Here is a 14356-nt window from a genome sequence, read left to right as displayed (position 1 = left end):
AGGCATTGTGTGCTATGGCTTCTCTACATGCAGGCATTGTGTGCCATGGCTCCTCTACATGCAGGCATTGTGTGCCATGGCTCCTCTACATGCAGGCATTGTGTGCTATGGTTCCTCTACATGCAGGCATTGTGTGCTATGGCTCCTCTACATGCAGACATTGTGTGCTATGGCTCCTCTACATGCAGGCATTGTGTGCTATGGTTCCTCTACATGCAGGCATTGTGTGCTATGGCTCCTCTACATGCAGGCATTGTGTGCTATGGCTCCTCTACATGCAGGCATTGTGTGCTATGGCTTCTCTACATGCAGGCATTGTGTGCCATGGCTCCTCTACATGCAGGCATTGTGTGCTATGGCTCCTCTACATGCAGGCATTGTGTGCTATGGTTCCTCTACATGCAGGCATTGTGTGCTATGGTTCCTCTACATGCAGGCATTGTGTGCTAGGGCTCCTCTACATGCAGGCATTGTGTGCTATGGTTCCTCTACATGCAGGCATTGTGTGCTATGGTTCCTCTACATGCAGGCATTGTGTGCTATGGTTCCTCTACATGCAGGCATTGTGTGCTATGGCTTCTCTACATGCAGGCATTGTGTGCTAGGGCTTCTCTACATGCAGGCATTGTGTGCTATGGTTCCTCTACATGCAGGCATTGTGTGCTATGGTTCCTCTACATGCAGGCATTGTGTGCTATGGCACCTGTACATGCAGGCATTGTGTGCTAGGGCTCCTCTACATGCAGGCATTGTGTGCTATGGCACCTGTACATGCAGGCATTGTGTGCTAGGGCTTCTCTACATGCAGGCATTGTGTGCTATGGTTCCTCTACATGCAGGCATTGTGTGCTATGGTTCCTCTACATGCAGGCATTGTGTGCTATGGTTCCTCTACATGCAGGCATTGTGTGCTATGGTTCCTCTACATGCAGGCATTGTGTGCTAGGGCTCCTCTACATGCAGGCATTGTGTGCTATGGCTTCTCTACATGCAGGCATTGTGTGCTAGGGCTTCTCTACATGCAGGCATTGTGTGCTATGGTTCCTCTACATGCAGGCATTGTGTGCTATGGTTCCTCTACATGCAGGCATTGTGTGCTATGGTTCCTCTACATGCAGGCATTGTGTGCTAGGGCTCCTCTACATGCAGGCATTGTGTGCTAGGGCTCCTCTACATGCAGGCATTGTGTGCTATGGCACCTGTACATGCAGGCATTGTGTGCTATGGTTCCTCTACATGCAGGCATTGTGTGCTATGGTTCCTCTACATGCAGGCATTGTGTGCTATGGTTCCTCTACATGCAGGCATTGTGTGCTAGGGTTCCTCTACATGCAGGCATTGTGTGCTATGGCTTCTCTACATGCAGTCATTGTGTGCTATGGCTTCTCTACATGCAGTCATTGTGTGCTATGGTTCCTCTACATGCAGGCATTGTGTGCTATGGTTCCTCTACATGCAGGCATTGTGTGCTATGGTTCCTCTACATGCAGGCATTGTGTGCTAGGGCTCCTCTACATGCAGGCATTGTGTGCTATGGCACCTGTACATGCAGGCATTGTGTGCTATGGTTCCTCTACATGCAGGCATTGTGTGCTATGGTTCCTCTACATGCAGGCATTGTGTGCTATGGTTCCTCTACATGCAGGCATTGTGTGCTAGGGCTTCTCTACATGCAGGCATTGTGTGCTATGGCTTCTCTACATGCAGTCATTGTGTGCTATGGCACCTGTACATGCAGGCATTGTGTGCTATGGTTCCTCTACATGCAGGCATTGTGTGCTATGGTTCCTCTACATGCAGTCATTGTGTGCTATGGCTTCTCTACATGCAGGCATTGTGTGCTATGGCTTCTCTACATGCAGTCATTGTGTGCTATGGCTTCTCTACATGCAGGCATTGTGTGCTATGGCTTCTCTACATGCAGGTATTGTGTGCTATGGTTCCTCTACATGCAGGCATTGTGTGCTATGGTTCCTCTACATGCAGGCATTGTGTGCTATGGTTCCTCTACATGCAGGCATTGTGTGCTATGGCTCCTCTACATGCAGGCATTGTGTGCTATGACACCTGTACATGCAGGCATTGTGTGCTATGGTTCCTCTACATGCAGGCATTGTGTGCTATGGTTCCTCTACATGCAGGCATTGTGTGCTATGGTTCCTCTACATGCAGGCATTGTGTGCTATGGCTTCTCTACATGCAGTCATTGTGTGCTATGACACCTGTACATGCAGGCATTGTGTGCTATGGTTCCTCTACATGCAGGCGTTGTGTGCTAGGGCTTCTCTACATGCAGGCATTGTGTGCTAGGGCTTCTCTACATGCAGGCATTGTGTGCTATGGTTCCTCTACATGCAGGCATTGTGTGCTAGGGCTCCTCTACATGCAGGCATTGTGTGCTATGGCTTCTCTACATGCAGGCATTGTGTGCTATGGCTTCTCTACATGCAGGCATTGTGTGCTATGGTTCCTCTACATGCAGGCATTGTGTGCTAGGGCTCCTCTACATGCAGGCATTGTGTGCTAGGGCTTCTCTACATGCAGGCATTGTGTGCTATGGTTCCTCTACATGCAGGCATTGTGTGCTATGGTTCCTCTACATGCAGGCATTGTGTGCTATGACTTCTCTACATGCAGGCAGAATACGGTGAGAAATAATCATGTGAAGAAAAGAACAAGTCATATTTTTTCCCCTCAATGTTTTATAACAATAAAATATTCCAATCGCTTTATAAATAAGAACAGGAACTGAAATCTAACAGAAAATAAAATGCAGATTTCCGCACAGCCTCCACCCTCTCCAGACCCCGCCCCCAATCTATGGACAGTGACCACGCCTATAATGTGGTACCATCGCTGGGTCAGGGGACTTTCTATGGACATCCACTCCCAGACTAAAGGGGGCTTCCGCTGTTCTACTGAATAGGCAAAATGACAGATTCTCCTGATGATTAAAGTGGAACTCCACTCTCCCAATCAACATTAATTATGTGTAATTCTCATGCTGCCGGCATTAGTAAATGATAGGAAAGGAGATCAGATTTACTTGTTTTTACATTTCTTCAGTTTGTTCCTGGTTTCCTACCTAGGCAAATAATGTCATACATACCAGGAGTCTTCAGGAGGAGGGGTACCCTCCTTCATAAAAGAAACTAGACAGCACTGCTGTAGCCTCCCAGGGATGCAATAGGGTGGATGTGAGGGAAACAGGAATGGACATTCTGGGATATGGACACACAGAGGAAAGAGGCAGCTGCTCTGTAAAGGTCCCGAGTTTACCTAGTAAACATCAAAGCAGAAAGGAGCAGAGGGCGCCTCCATCTGAGTGTAGAGTGTGCCAACCAGCAAATAGTATAAATAAATAATATAATGCACTCACATGTGGTAGAGCAAGAGTCAGCATGTCACCTAAGGAAGACTTTTCATCACGGGCAGAGTTTGGCCAGGAAGCTAGGGAGTTGATGGGAAGGAAAGTGCTGTGGCTTGGAGAGTTGGAACGTGGGCAGCGCAGTGTGTGGCAGTTTCCGGGTGCCCTTGGCTTGCTGGGCAGCCAGCTGGTGAAAGCAGAATTGGGCCAGGAAGCTGCCGGGCAGATGCGGAGGGGAGAACTGTGGCTTGGAAAACTGGACTGCAGGCAGCACATCATCTTCTTATATGTAACCACGCCCCCTTGTGGAGTGATGTCATCAGCAATCCCATCCCAGGCTGCCAAGCCAGCCGAGGACACCCAGAAGCCACTGCATACACTGCAATGCTTGTGTTCCAACTCTCCAAGCCACAGCGCTTTCCTATCAACTCCTTAGCCAAACTCTGCCACTGATGAAAAGCCCTCCTTAGGTGACATGCCGACTCTTCCTCTACCACATGTGAGTGCATTATTTTATTTATTTATACCATTTGCTGGTTTGCACACTCTACACTCAGATGGAGGCGCCCTCTGCTCTTTTCTTCTTACACTTTTCTGCATACCTGAGCTAAGGACAGATGGATTTCAGGAAGTAAATGCTACATGAATCACCTGCCCTCACTCAAGATGGCCATGGCCAGAAATGCTAGGGGGGTGGTTTTCCAAGTGATTTCTCAGCAAAACAAATTATGGAGACATGGAGGGATGGGGGAATGGAATTATGGATGGAGACATGGAGGGATGCGGGAATGGAAGGAGGGATGGAGACATGGATGGATGGAGACATGGATGGATGGGGAAGTAGAAGGATGGATGGAGACATGGATGGATGGAGGAATGGAAGTATGGATGGAGACATGGATGGATGGAGGAATGGAAGTATGGATGGAGACATGGAGGGATGCGGGAATGGAAGGATGGATGGAGACATGGATGGATGGGGAAGTAGAAGGATGGATGGAGACATGGATGGATGGAGGAATGGAAGTATGGATGGAGACATGGAGGGATGCGGGAATAGAAGGATGGATCAAGACATGGAGGGATGGGGGAATGGAATTATGGATGGAGACATGGAGGGATGCGGGAATGGAAGGATGGATGGAGACATGGAGGGATGCGGGAATGGAAGGATGGATGGAGACATGGATGGATGGGGAAGTAGAAGGATGGATGGAGACATGGAGGGATGTGGGAATGGAAGGAGGGATGGAGACATGGAGGGATGTGGGAATGGAAGGAGGGATGGAGACATGGATGGATGGAGACATGGATGGATGGGGAAGTAGAAGGATGGATGGAGACATGGAGGCATGGGGGAATGGAAGGATGGGCAAATGGAAGGATGGGGGGAGTGTAAGGATGGATGGATGGAGACATGGAGGGATGGGGGAATGGAAGGATGGATGGAGACATGGAAGGATGGGGGAATGGAAGGATGGATGGAGACGTGGAGGGATGGGGGAGTGGAAGGATGGATGGAGACATGGAGGGATGGGGGAGTGGATGGATGGATGGGCGGTGAAATGGAAGGATGGATGGATGGGGGAATGGAAGGATGGATGGAGATATGGAGGGATGGGGGAATGGAAGAATGGATGGCGACATGGATTGATGGCGGAGTAGAAGGATGGATGGAGACATGGATGGATGGGGGGGTGGAAGAATGGATGAAGACATGGATGGATGGGGGAGATGGAAGGATGGATGGAGACACGGAGGGATGGGGGAATGGAAGGAGACATGGAGGGATGGGGGAATGGAAGGAGACATGGAGGGATGGGGGAATGGAAGGAGACATGGAGGGATGGGGGAATGGAAGGATGGATGGAGACATGGATGGAAGGATGGATGGAGACATGGATGGATGGCGGAGTGGAAGGATGGATGGAGACATGGATGGATGGGGGGGGGGGTAGAAGAATGGATGAAGACATGGATGGATGGGGGAGATGGAAGGCTGGATGGAGACATGGATGGATGGGGGAGTGGATGGATGAATGGATGGTGGAATGGAAGGATGGATGGATGGGGGAATGGAAGGATGGATGGATGGGGGAATGGAAGGATGGATGGAGACATGGAGGGATGGAGACTTGGATGGATGGGGGAATGGAAGGATGGATGGAGGAGTGGATGGATGGATGGGGGGAATGGAAGGATGGATGGAGGTATGGAAGGATGGATGGATAAAGACATGGATGGATGGGGGAGTGGAAGGATGGATGGATGGGGGAATGGAAGGATGGATGGAGACATGGATGGATGGCGGAGTGGAAGGATGGATGGGGGAGTGGATGGATGGATGGATGGGGGAATGGAAGGATGGGGGAGTGGAAGGATGGATGGAGACATGGATGGATGGCGGAGTGGATGGATGGATGGGGGAGTGGATGGAAGGATGGATGGGGGAATGGAAGGATGGGGGAATGGAAGGATGGGGGAGTGGAAGGATGGATGGAGACATGGAGGGATGGGGGAGTGGAAGGATGGATGGAGACATGGGTGGATGGGGGAGTTGATGGATGGATGGGGGAATGGAAGGATGGGGGAGTGGAAGAATGGATGGAGAAATGGATGGATGAGGGAGTGGAAGAATGGATGGAGACATGGAGGGATGGGGGAGTGGGTGGATGGATGGATGGAGGGATGGGGGAGTGGGTGGATGGATGGAGACATGGAGGGATGGATGGAGACATGGAGGGATGGGGGGAGTGGGTGGATGGATGGATGGGGGAGTGGAAGGATGAATGGATGGATGGGGGGATGGGGGGGATGGATGGATGGGGGTTTGCTTTTAATTAAATCATGTTTGTGGTGCTCAGATGCAGCGAATATCCACTTTAAGAACTACATCCAAAATGGAGGCTTCAGTTGCAGGTGGAGGGGTGACCCAACCACTAACCTTCCATATTAACCACGGCTCATTTCTCCATTCCTCCCTATAGAAAAGAGGCTCCATCACAATGTCTGTGCTGGATGGGTGGAGCTGGGAACTCAAGGTTAGAGGTTTGGTAATTAACCCAACTGGTGGCCTTCCAAGAAGCCTCCTTGTAAAAGCCCTGTTCCTGGGAGATCTGTGAAGCCAGGGTCACCTAACCTGACCCTGCATGCTTCCTACCCAGAATGGTCAGTTTTGGGTGGACTGTCCAGTAACGAGAACCCAAGGAGGACTCTGAGTTGGGGAATGTACTGTCATCACTGTCCTTCGGCAGCGCCGGGCACCGTCTCCTCCGGGTCACAAGTGTCCTTATGCTTGAAGTGGATCTTCCGCCAGGAGAAGGCTTTGATGACAGTGTGGACCTTCCAGTGGGCGGAGAGCTCCGCCTTGGTTTGGAACTTCTCGCTGCACTCGGAGCACACGAAGGATTGCTGCACCGGGTGGAGGATCTCGTGGTTGATCAAGTCCGACTTGTTGTCAAAGGTCACACCACATTTGGCACACACCAGGCGCCGGTCGGTGTAGTGGACCCGCTGGTGCTGGATAAGAGCGGAGTTACTGGTGAAGGACTTGGTGCAGTCCTTGCAGGTGAAGGTGGGCTCCCGGGTGTGGACGCGCTGGTGGAGCGTCAGGCCCAGCTTGGAGGAGAAGTAGCGGTCGCAGTTGGCACACTCGAAGGATTTCTCTTGGCTGTGGGCGGCTTCTTGGTGCTTCAGACACGAGCCCTTCCGGGAGAACTTCTTCCCGCAGGTGGCGCAGGCATAGATGGCCTCACCCCGGTGAAGTCTCTGGTGGAGCCGATAAGCAGCTTTGCCGAAGAAGACTTTCCCGCATTCGCTGCAGTTCAGAGTCTTGTGGAGTTTGCGGATGTTGCAGGGCGCCCTCATGCGGTCGTCCGTGCGGGTCACCATGTAGGTGTGATCTCGGGTGGCGTAGTTTTCGATGTCAGAGACCACCTCCACGTAGTCTTCATCGGATGACTCCTCCCCCTTGATGCGCACTGTAGTGTATTCAATCTCTGTGTGGTCACTTAGGCTATCCGACTCCTCGTCTCCACCCAGGGCGGAGCCATCTGGTAACACCCCTGAGGTACACCTCTCCCCAACATCTGCGGGAGGAAAGTCACCTTCGTCACCGGAGATTGGCTCCTCCTTTATGCAGACGGTGGTGTACTCCAGCTCCTCCTCCAGGCCATCCTCACCTGACTCCTCTTTAATGCATAAGGAGGGAGTGTAAGGGGTGGAGTTTAGAGGTGGCCCACCCCTACCTGGGAACGGATCCTCACAACCATTACCCAGAGACTGATCTGGAGGTGGGCGGATCTCTCCCTCATAGTCACATGGCTCTTCTTTAATATGATTGGTCAGAAATAGAGAGTGAGTACCCTGTGGAGGATCTTCATCCTCAGTGGGTTCCACTTTAATTTGGGTTGCAGTATTTCCAGTATTATCTGAGTGGAGTTCCTCCATAATACCGGCGGTGAGTTGGGTGGTTGAGGTGGAACGTTCTTCCTCCCATGAGCAGCGTCCCCCCTTAACACCAGCAGACGAGGGCTTCATGTCGGCCATATTGTCCTCATTGGTGGCGAGTCACAGTTCTCACCTCAAAGGAAACACATTGAATTACTGCCATGTATGTAAATACCAGAAAAGGGGCGGAGCTATGGGCTCACTAACCAATGTAATATAAGCCCCTCCCCCTACAGAGGAGGAGGATGGGTATTGATACATTGGGGGTAAAATAGGCTCCCCCCCAATATTATTTTCTATCCTCCTCCACTGTGGTGGGGGGGGGGGGGCTTGTATTACCCCCACCATCAAAATAACCCTAAGGGGCAATATAAGCTCCTCCCCCTACAGAGGAGGAGGATGGGTATTGATACATTGGGGGTAAAATAGGCTCCCCCCAAATATTCTTTTCTATCATCCTCCACTGTGGTGGGGGGAGCTTATATTACCCCCCCCCATCATAATAACCCCAAGGGGCAATATAAGCTCCTCCCCCTACAGAGGAGGAGGGTGGGTATTGATACAAAGGGGAGGGGGTAATGTAAGCCCCCCCCATATCATTACCCATCACCCTCTACTGTGGTGGGGGGAGCTTATAATAACCCCCCACAATGTATCAATATGCATCAATAACTGTAACCCTAAGGGGGCAATTTAAGCTCCTCCCCCTGCAGGATGATGGATAATGATGAAGGGGTAATAAGCTCCTCCCCCACAGAGGGAGATGGGTAATGGTATGGGGGGAAGGGGCCACCACAGATGATGAGGTAATAATTTGAGGGTGTCTTAACAGACTTTCCCCCCCAGCACAGGAGGATGATGGTTAATAATAATACTTGGGGAGGGGTGATAATATAATTGCACCCCCGATGGATGCTGGTTAGTAGTAATAATACTTGGGGGATTAATACTTGCGGAGGGGTGGGGGTGGTAGTTTTAATACTTGGGAGGGTTGTAGCATTAATACTTGAGGGGGGTGGGGTGGAGGGGTGGTATTATTAATACTTGACTTGGGGGGGGGGCTAATACTTGGGGGGAGGGGTGGTGATATTAATACATCAATAAATGATTTGTATAGCGCTGCAAATGCGAACTGAATCGCCTCAAGGCGCTGGGTCTGTCCTGTGTTGTCCAGCTTCTTAGAAGAGGCGGGACTTGAGTTTTTTTCTGAAGGCCCGATGGTTTTCTTCCATGCGGATGTTGGTGGGTAGAGCGTTCCATAGCCGTGGTCGGTTCTTGGTGGGGGAGGGTCGTAATATTAATACTGGCGGGAGGGGTGATAATATTAATATTTGGGGGGCTAATACTTGGGAGGAGGGGTGGTAATATTAATACTTGACTGGGGGGGCTAATACTTGGGGGGGTGGTAATATTAATACTTGGGGGAGGGGTGATAATATTAATACTTGACTTGGGGGGGGGGGGGCGCTAATACTTGGGGGGTGGTAATATTAATACTTGGGGGGAGGGGTGGTAATATTAATACTTGGGGGGAGGGGTGGTAATATTAATACTTGGTGGGGGAGGTTGGGAATATTAATACTTGGGGGAGGGGTGATAATATTAATAATTGGGGGGTTAATACTTGGTGGGGGAGGGTGGTAATATTAATACTTGAATTGGGGGGCTAATACTTGGGAGGAGGGGAGGTAATATTAATACTTGGGGGAGGGGTGATAATATGAATAATTGGGGGGGTTAATACTTGGTGGGGGAGGGGTGGTAATATTAATACCTGTATCTGTAGAGTGACTCCGAATACTTCCATCAGCAGCTCCTCCTTCCCTCTCCCTCCCACAATCCTTTTCCTGCCGCCATCTTCCCGGAGACAGGATGTTCCCCTCTAGAAACACTAGAAGAAGCCATCATTTCCGGTCACATGACCTCTCCGGTTTTCCTCCACACGCTTCTGTAAGGAATCTATTTCCTCTGCTGCCATCTAGTGGCCGCAACTGATAACTTCATCCACAAAATATGGCCACTGCTCTGCTGCCATCTTGTGGTGACATTTGATATTTCACCCCTCAGTCTTCCGTTTTTTCCATGATTTCGATATTCTTATCTTTATCAGTGCCATACGCATCTCATCCCCCCTGTCCGCCGGTGGGGGAACATAGAAGGGGCCCACCTATCCAAATTTTGTTTTTACCTCCCTTTTCTCTGAATTTCTGGGTCAGTGAATTTTCCCACATTCCCCTTATTTTTGACCCTTTATTTGCCACTCTATATAATTATTGGCTGAATAATGTTTCATTTCTCCATCTATATGAATTGTTAATTGTTTATGAACTGCATATCATTTATTTATATAGACCTCCTCCTGAAGAAGCGGATGATCCGCGAAACTAGTAGAGGAATTCTTCATCTACGCCACCAGAATTGAACTCTACTATGAGTATCTGTATATGTTAATCTGGGATGTATTAGAATTTTAATCATGATATTTTGTATTCTGTTGTTTTTGTAAATTATTAAACATGTGTTCAATTTTATTACTATTCCCAACTCTCCTTTTGTTTCTATATATAAAGTACCGGTATAGTCCAACACCAACTTTTTGGTTTTGGTTGGGTATGAAAAGTTAATGTGCAGGGCGTTGAGATGTTCTACTGGAACTGGCTCCACATGGTCAGACAGAACCCACCAGCCATGAGATGGATAAGACCCGGTTATCCACAGAGTGGGGTCACCTCCCTTCTATTTTATGTGTAGTTTTATGTTAGGGTTGAGGCTAGAGCTGGGATTGGGGTCCGGCTGTGTCGGTAGGGATAGGACAGGGACGAAGGGTAGGTTCTAAGGTTGGAACTGGAATCAGGACAAGCTTAGGTCTGGGGTCAGGGCTATGGAGAAGACTCATTAGCACTAGGACTGGGGCCATTAGGAGTAGAGTAGGGTTGCCACCTGTCCAGGATTCACCCGGACAGTTCGGGTTTGGAATCATGTGTCCGGGTTTCAGACTGTCTGAGGCCTGGACACATTGTTCAGACTGGACTATGGCTTTGCAGCAGGGTTGCTGGCTGCAGTTGTCTAAGCTGAGAGTGTCTGTTACACACTTTCACACTGCCCAAAGCCACCACTAACAACACCCCCCCCCCTCCCCCAAACACACAAACACACATGGGAGAGGAGAGAGGGCTCGATATGCACCTCCCCCCCACCCCTCCCCCTCTGCATCTGCCCACACTCCAATCTCCGGCGCTGTGCCTCAGAAAGGGAAAGTTGGGGCTGGAAATTGAAGTCCAGCAGCCTCAGATACATCTGAATGAGAGGTGCCAAGGGGTGAGTGAGCTCATCATCCATCCCTGTCTGTGACTGAAGCCTCCCCCCTTCTCTCTCCTGCCTCTGAGTAAGTACACTAAGGTAAATCAGGGTTCTCAGAGCACCCCTTACATCAGAGTTCCCCTTTACACCAGAGGCCACAGTGTTTCTCCTTACATCAGAGTCCTCTCCGTACATCAGCCTTCTCAGTGTACCCACTTAAATGGGGGGTTTCCAGAGGATCCCTTATGTTAGAGGCCCCAGAGTTCTCCCTTACATCAGAGTCTGCAGAGTCCCCCCTTACAGTGAAAGGGAACTCTGCGAGTTCACATGTAAAAGGGGAACTCTGTGGACTCTGATGTAAAGGGGGACTCTTGTTATTAACTTCATATGATCAGAAATGTTATGTAATAGCAAAATATATATATAGTTTATGCTATAAAAAAAAAACTGCCGTGCGCCACTAAAGTGTTCGGGTTTGACTTGAAGAAAAGGTGGCAACCCTAGACTAGAGTAAGGACTAGGCATGGGGCTATAGGCATCCCGTTGGGGGTAGGGATAAGGTCAGGAGTAGGTTGGTTTAGGTTTATGTCTTTAGGGTTTGGCATTCATTTGTAACAATGGTAATAAAGCATGGTGGTGCCAGCAGGTTTAGGACTTGGATTGAGGGGGGTCAAATTATAGCTAGGCTTGTGTTAGTATAGGGGAAAGGTCGGGTTATGAAAAGGATTAGAGCTGTAGGATTAATGTTTGGGTTAGGGGTAGGAGTAGGGTTACGGCATTGGACAAGGGTTATGTGATTAGGGTTAGGAGCCGCTTCACACACATGGTTATATATATATATATATATATATATATATATATATATATATAAAGGGTGCAAAGGCAACAATACAAATATCAAATGAATGATATACAATATGTATCTGATTAATACAAATGGCCATAATAATCATATGAGAACAAATCTTCTTGTGTATGCACCAACACTGAAAATAAAGTGCACATGCGCTTCAGCAAACTTGCTAAAAGCTCTTCACCCGAAGTGATAACAAAATGCACTCAGCAGATCGCCACAAAGAGACCTCAAAGTATGACTATGGGAAGGACTCCTCCATTCAATGCTGAGGCTCCTTTATACATCCCATCAGGGCCGTCTTTAATATTGATTGGACCCCGGGCAAAACATTTTTTTTGGGGGCCCCCTCCCATGCAATTTCACTCTCCACCTGCTCTGAGACATACAATAAATAGAAGCTGGACTTAAAATCAGTTTAGTGTATCAGATCAGGCAGCAATTGTGATTGGTTGCCAGAGGTTACAGCATATCATTACTGCTTACTGACTGGTTGCTAGAAGTTACAGCACACATTATGGCTCACTGATTAGTTGCTAGAGGTTACAGCAAATGATTTCTGCTTCTTTAATTAGTTGCTAGAGATCACTGTACAGTAATACTGCTCACTGATTGCTAGAGGTTACAGCACACCATCTTCTCACTGCAGGGAAGTATGATATACATATGAATGCCACCTTTATTTACATATCAATGCAGATGACCACAGATCTTTGCTTAGTAATGCCACTGCTATTTACATATGAATGCCAGTTATTTACATGTAAACACAGGGTCTGCAGGTGAGTCATCTGTACACAACAACAGGGCTAAAACTTCAAGGGACAAGGAAATTTAAACTGGGATAGTTGGCAAGTATGAGGCAGCTGCTTTGGGCCCCACAACAATGACAGGGCCCAGGGCAGCTGACCCTTTTGCCCTGCCTTAAAGATGGCCCTGCATCCCATTCCAAGCAAGAAGTCAGATATGGAGGAAGCCGGATCCCAATCCACTATGCAGGTTTACAAATGTAGATGTCTTCACCTTATAACATCTCTCCACTGCATATATCATCTGGCATCAAGTATGTCTGTGAAATATCTCCCCAACAAAGAGCCGCAGAAGGCAGGATATAGTGTAATACTGCTTATGTTTTATTGCTTAAAAAAGAGCACTACATAGTCCAGCATTGAATCAGGTACAATCCGCTCAGGAGGAAGCAGAAACCGGTCTGACTGACGCCGGTATAAAACTCGCAATGTGCGCGGTGCATATCAGCTGTGCAAGCGATAGTACAAGGCTCCTGTGATTGTGTCAGGCCTCACCTCTATGCATTCCACACTAGAGCGCATCATCACTTCACTAATATAAACCCATAATATGCGCTCAGTGAATATCTGCTGTATGTTCCCTCTATAGGGAGAGGTCACATCTATCCTGAGAGAGGATGATGGCGACTACAGCCCACACCCCACAATGCAACAGTCTAGAATAAACCCGAACTCCGATGTTCTTATCTCCAAATGTCTACAATTAACAGTTTCTGCAGCTAAGGCGGGGCTGGTAATATGCAAATGAGCAGATCCCCTAAACCACACCCAAAATCATCTGCTGTGGAGCGAATGGGAGGCATGCTGTGTCTGGCCACACCCCCGAGACTGATATCCAATATGAAGAAGAGGAAGGGCCAAAAATCAACTGTGCTAGAGCTACAAATAGGGAGGGGAACATCTACTAATAAGTGTGAATTATCCCCTCCCCCACAATGGGGTACGGCCCTGGGTGCAAATCCAATTTTCCCCTCTAATGCCAGCTCACATGGAAATATTAGTTCTACAATTTTTGGTGGAAAACAAAAAACAAAACCCTTCCATGGAAAATAATTAACAATTTAAATTCTCTCCTTGTTTTGTCACATTGAACCCTCCAGGATCTGACATTCCTCCGATCGGAAATAAGAGTCAGCAAAGTCCATTTTATATATTTTATTGGTATATTTAATGTTCCACCTAAAGTATAGCAGACTCATCATGTGACCAGCGGCTGTTCCATCACTGCGAGGCTCACTCTGTGACGTCAACTGTGAAAAAAGAGAAGAGATAAGAAAAGATAAAAGAGATAAAAATTTGAACCCCAAGAAAGCCAATGGGTTGAAAATCCCCATCCAGCCCACAATCTTCACACGTCCAGGGCGAGACCCATCCAGCCCACAATCTTCACACGTCCAGGGCGAGACCCATCCAGCCCACAATCCATACACGTTCTGGACGAGGCCCATCCAGCCCACAATCTTCACACGTCCAGAGCGAGGTCCATCAAGCCCACAATCCTCACACGTCCAGAGTGAGGTCCATCAAGCCCACAATCCTCACACATCCAGAGCGAGGCCCATCCAGCCCACAATCTTC

The 14356-nt window shown here is 48.8% G+C and overlaps 2 protein-coding genes across 7 annotated transcripts in view; both read right to left on the bottom strand.

Annotated features, from left to right (window-relative positions):
- Positions 1-3880: 3880 nt before the first annotated feature.
- On the bottom strand, positions 3881-9695 carry LOC143959483 (uncharacterized). The gene is made up of 2 exons (XM_077468155.1): positions 9591-9695; positions 3881-7949 (listed from the first exon to the last, which is right to left on the bottom strand). Exon 2 carries the CDS (start codon positions 7913-7915, stop codon positions 6605-6607), a length of 1311 nt encoding a protein of 436 aa, XP_077324281.1. The 5' UTR covers positions 7916-7949; positions 9591-9695; the 3' UTR covers positions 3881-6604.
- A 4223-nt stretch (positions 9696-13918) lies between these two features.
- LOC143959490 (uncharacterized) overlaps positions 13919-14356 on the bottom strand; it is a 58219-nt gene continuing 57781 nt past the window's right edge. For all 6 annotated transcript variants that reach the window (XM_077468163.1, XM_077468164.1, XM_077468165.1 and 3 more), the window contains one exon: positions 13919-14028. In XM_077468163.1, coding sequence (XP_077324289.1) covers positions 14012-14028 — 17 coding nt within the window. In that variant the 3' untranslated portion in view covers positions 13919-14011. The remainder of the gene's footprint in view (positions 14029-14356) is intronic.

The sequence above is a fragment of the Lithobates pipiens genome, unplaced genomic scaffold (assembly GCF_037356315.1).
Source record: "Lithobates pipiens isolate NorthernLeopardFrog02 unplaced genomic scaffold, aLitPip1_a1.2 Scaffold_77, whole genome shotgun sequence".
In the NCBI taxonomy this organism is placed as follows: Eukaryota; Metazoa; Chordata; class Amphibia; order Anura; family Ranidae; genus Lithobates; species Lithobates pipiens.
This window is presented reverse-complemented; position numbering and strand designations above follow the sequence as displayed.

Coding starts and splice junctions, on each gene's coding strand:
- LOC143959483 (XM_077468155.1), bottom strand. CDS start 7,915: ATGGCCGACATGAAGCCCTCGTCTGCTGGTGTTAAGGGGGGACGCTGC.